The following is a 3,336-nucleotide window of genomic DNA, read 5'->3' on the forward strand; positions in this document are numbered from 1 at the left end:
TCAGGTTCACCAGCAGCTGCTAAGAAACCCTATGCAGGGTCTCTAAGAGCCGGAACCGACGGAAGGTACTTAAAAACAATAACAACCTCTCTACTATGAAGGGGAATAAGGTGGCTATTCCAGATCCTTCATTCTCAGTAAATACGGTGGCTACTGATGCTGACCTAGAATAGCATTTCTTCCAATTTACCCCATTATTTCAGGTTCGCTTTTCTATTTGGATTCATGAGCATAACTGAATAGTGTGCATAAGGGTTCTGGAGAATAGCGACTAAATTGAGGTCTTTTATACCATAGGATTCCTTGGTTCTTTAATTTCCGGAGACTAGCAGGCGGAAGCAAGCAACGTTCGACCACAATAAAGATGGCGGCAGAGGCTTCACCATAGCAACGGCGACGCCGCTCGTACCAGCCGCGCCAGTTTCATTCCATTCCGGCGGGTTCGTTTTACGTTACGTCCGGCGCCACTACAGTGGCCTGCCCTCCGGTGGTGCTACCGTGGGTGTAACGAGAGAGGTGAGCCCTCTGTGACTAGGGGGCGTCCAGCCGGCCGAGAGAACCGGAGAGGATGTGGATGTTAGCAACATGGAGCCGGAAGGTGAGGAGCCCGGGGCTGTTATCGCAGTTGTGACCGAAGCTCGGTTTATCCAGCGATACAGGAACTATCTCGAGAAGCAGCAGCTCTTGGATAGAAGGCATCGTGTGGAAAAAATGCCCGATGGCACCTTGGCGCTCCCTGTGCTAGGCGAGACCCTCCCGGAGCAACACCTGCGGGAGCTGAGGAATCGCGTGGCCCCAGGTAGCACCTGTGTACTGACGCAGCTCCTACATCCTGTACCTTCCAAGAAGGCCCGGGGTTGTTCACCTGCCCAAAGGCTGTGTCTTGAGGTGCGTCGCTGGGTAGAAGGCCGGGGCGTCACGTGATCTGCTGAGCTGGAGGCTGACTTGCCCCGATCATGGCAAAGGCATGGTAACCTCTTGTTGCTGAGTGAGGACTGCTTCCAAGCCAAGCAATGGACAGATCTAGAACCCAAACTCTGGGAGACAGTTGCCTTGGCCCTTGGTGTCCAGCGCTTAGCCAGACGAGGGCGGGTATCTCCGGATGGGACTCGAACTCCAGCAGTGACTTTGCTGCTGGGCGACCATGGTTGGGTAGAGCATGTGGATAATGGAATCCGCTACAAGTTTGATGTGACCCAGTGTATGTTCTCCTTCGGAAACATCACGGAGAAGCTGCGAGTGGCATCGCTGTCCTGCGCTGGGGAAGTACTGGTGGATCTCTATGCAGGGATTGGCTATTTTACATTGCCATTTCTGGTGCATGCTGGTGCGGCCTTCGTTCACGCCTGTGAATGGAACCCCCATGCTGTAGTTGCTCTGAGAACAAACCTTGAAATAAATGGAGTAGCAGATCGGTGCCAGATACACTTTGGGGATAACAGGAAGTTGAAGCTTTCCAACGTCGCAGACAGAGTGAACCTGGGATTGATTCCCAGCTCTGAAGAAGGCTGGCTGGTTGCCTGCCAAGTGCTACGAAGGGATGCTGGGGGAATTTTGCATATCCACCAAAATGTGGACTTGTTCCCAGGGAAGACTTGTCAGCCACTCGGAAGCAAGGGGATGGAGGAAGAGCAGTGGCCTTATCTTCAGCAAATTTCCATCAACCAAGGGGGAAGTAGAACTACTAGGGATTCTGGGAGAAAAATGCTGGTAGGCTCTGCCAAACCAGAGTGGCTAAGGTGGGCAGTATCTGCAGAAACTCGCGTCGCCGCTCTTCTTCAGCAGGTGCACGGGAAAGCCTGGAAGACCCAAATCCTGCACATCCATCCTGTGAAATCCTACGCTCCCCACGTGGATCATGTAGTTCTGGATCTGGAGTGCCGCCCCTGTTCTCTGGTTGGCTAGAGGAGGAGGGTCCTAGGACAGGAGGGATCCACATGTGAGTGACCCTCAGTTTATCAGCTCAGGTGGGTTCTCTGTGGCCTGGTGGTCCATCTTACCATTCTGTGGCTCTAGATGACCCTAATCTTTTCATCTGCCTTCCGCTGATCTGGTGAGAATGAGCTATGTGTCTCAGAGAAGCAACCTGGCTCCTTGAAGTGAGCCCGTCTGCAATCATGAATCTCTGATTCTTACCTCCGGTGTCTCTGATCTCCGCACATGATTGTCATACTCTTTTGGCCTTGGATTTCCTCATTTACAAAATAAAGGTTTCTTTGAACTGTCTGTTAGCTACTGAGCATTTGTACACCGGTCACCAGTTAAAGTGAAAGGTGTGGTGCTATGTCTAAAAGCTCAGTCTAGGTACAGTCTGGAGAATACACTTGAGGGAGGCCAGGATGGAAGCAGGGAAACGAGTAAGGAGCCTTGTCTAGGCTGAAGTGATGGTGGCTTTGACTGAGGTGGTAGCAGTAGAGGTGGATAGATTGGAGAAATCTTTGAGAAATAAAATTAATAAAGCTTAGCAGTTGACTTCAGACAGATACTCTATAACTTTTGCTGCTTCATCTTAATGGCTAAATGAGGCAGGTAAGGGAACAAAATTAGTGGGTTAAGTCCATTTCCCCTACTTTTGCATTAGTCTCTGGGTGGCACAGTTATGCACCCAGCTACTAAGTGAAAGTCTGGCAGTTGAACCCACCCAGAGGCACCATGGAAGACAGACTTGGTGATCTGTTTCCTAAAGGAAGGTCATGGCCTTGAAAATCCTATGGAGCACAGATCTACTCATGGGATCCCCAGCAGCTGAAATCAACTCCATAGATTCTAACACCACCCGAGTGTTAGGAGGATGTCATAGCTCCTGTTTCTTGTGGAAGGATAAAGAATCACCATGCTAAATCACAGGGAATTGAAATCCCCAAGCTACCTCACCCTACTCCCCAAGCTTGTGCAATTGCTGCCCATTGTGAGCAAATTAAAGTCCTGAATAAAAGCTTTGAATTCTTTACAGGCCTCAGATTTCCTATTCATTGCCCTTCCCTGGTTTACCACATCAGGGATAGCATGTACAGGCATAGAGGAAGGCATAATACATGACTGGCTGCCACCACCATGGTTTGCAGTCATTGTTAGTGCCGTCAAGTCGGTTCTGACCCATAGCGACCCTGTTTAGGGTTTCCGAGGAGCAACTGGTGAGCTTGAACCGCTGACCTTGTAGTTCAAATGTCTTTGCAGTCGGGTGCATTAATCCACAGCACTACACCAGGACTCCATGGGTTACAATGGAGAACACTAATTGCAGAGACTCACTCAGAGCTTGGGTGCATTCTGAAGCCTGTGTGTTTGTTTGGTGATGGAAATAAAATTTGGCTTTATCAGAGCTATACCTAGGTC

At 50.1% G+C, this 3,336-nt stretch overlaps 1 protein-coding gene across 1 annotated transcript; it reads left to right on the plus strand.

Moving 5' to 3' along the window:
• The first annotated feature begins 570 nt into the window (after window positions 1-570).
• On the plus strand, window positions 571-1,905 carry TRMT12 (tRNA methyltransferase 12 homolog (S. cerevisiae)). The gene is given in 1 exon segment (XM_006878380.1): window positions 571-1,905. A coding segment is annotated over 1 exon segment (1,320 nt). The 5' UTR covers window positions 571-585.
• Window positions 1,906-3,336: the final 1,431 nt, after the last annotated feature.

The sequence above is a fragment of the Chrysochloris asiatica genome, unplaced genomic scaffold (assembly GCF_000296735.1).
Source record: "Chrysochloris asiatica unplaced genomic scaffold, ChrAsi1.0 scaffold00001, whole genome shotgun sequence".
Classification (NCBI taxonomy): Eukaryota; Metazoa; Chordata; class Mammalia; order Afrosoricida; family Chrysochloridae; genus Chrysochloris; species Chrysochloris asiatica.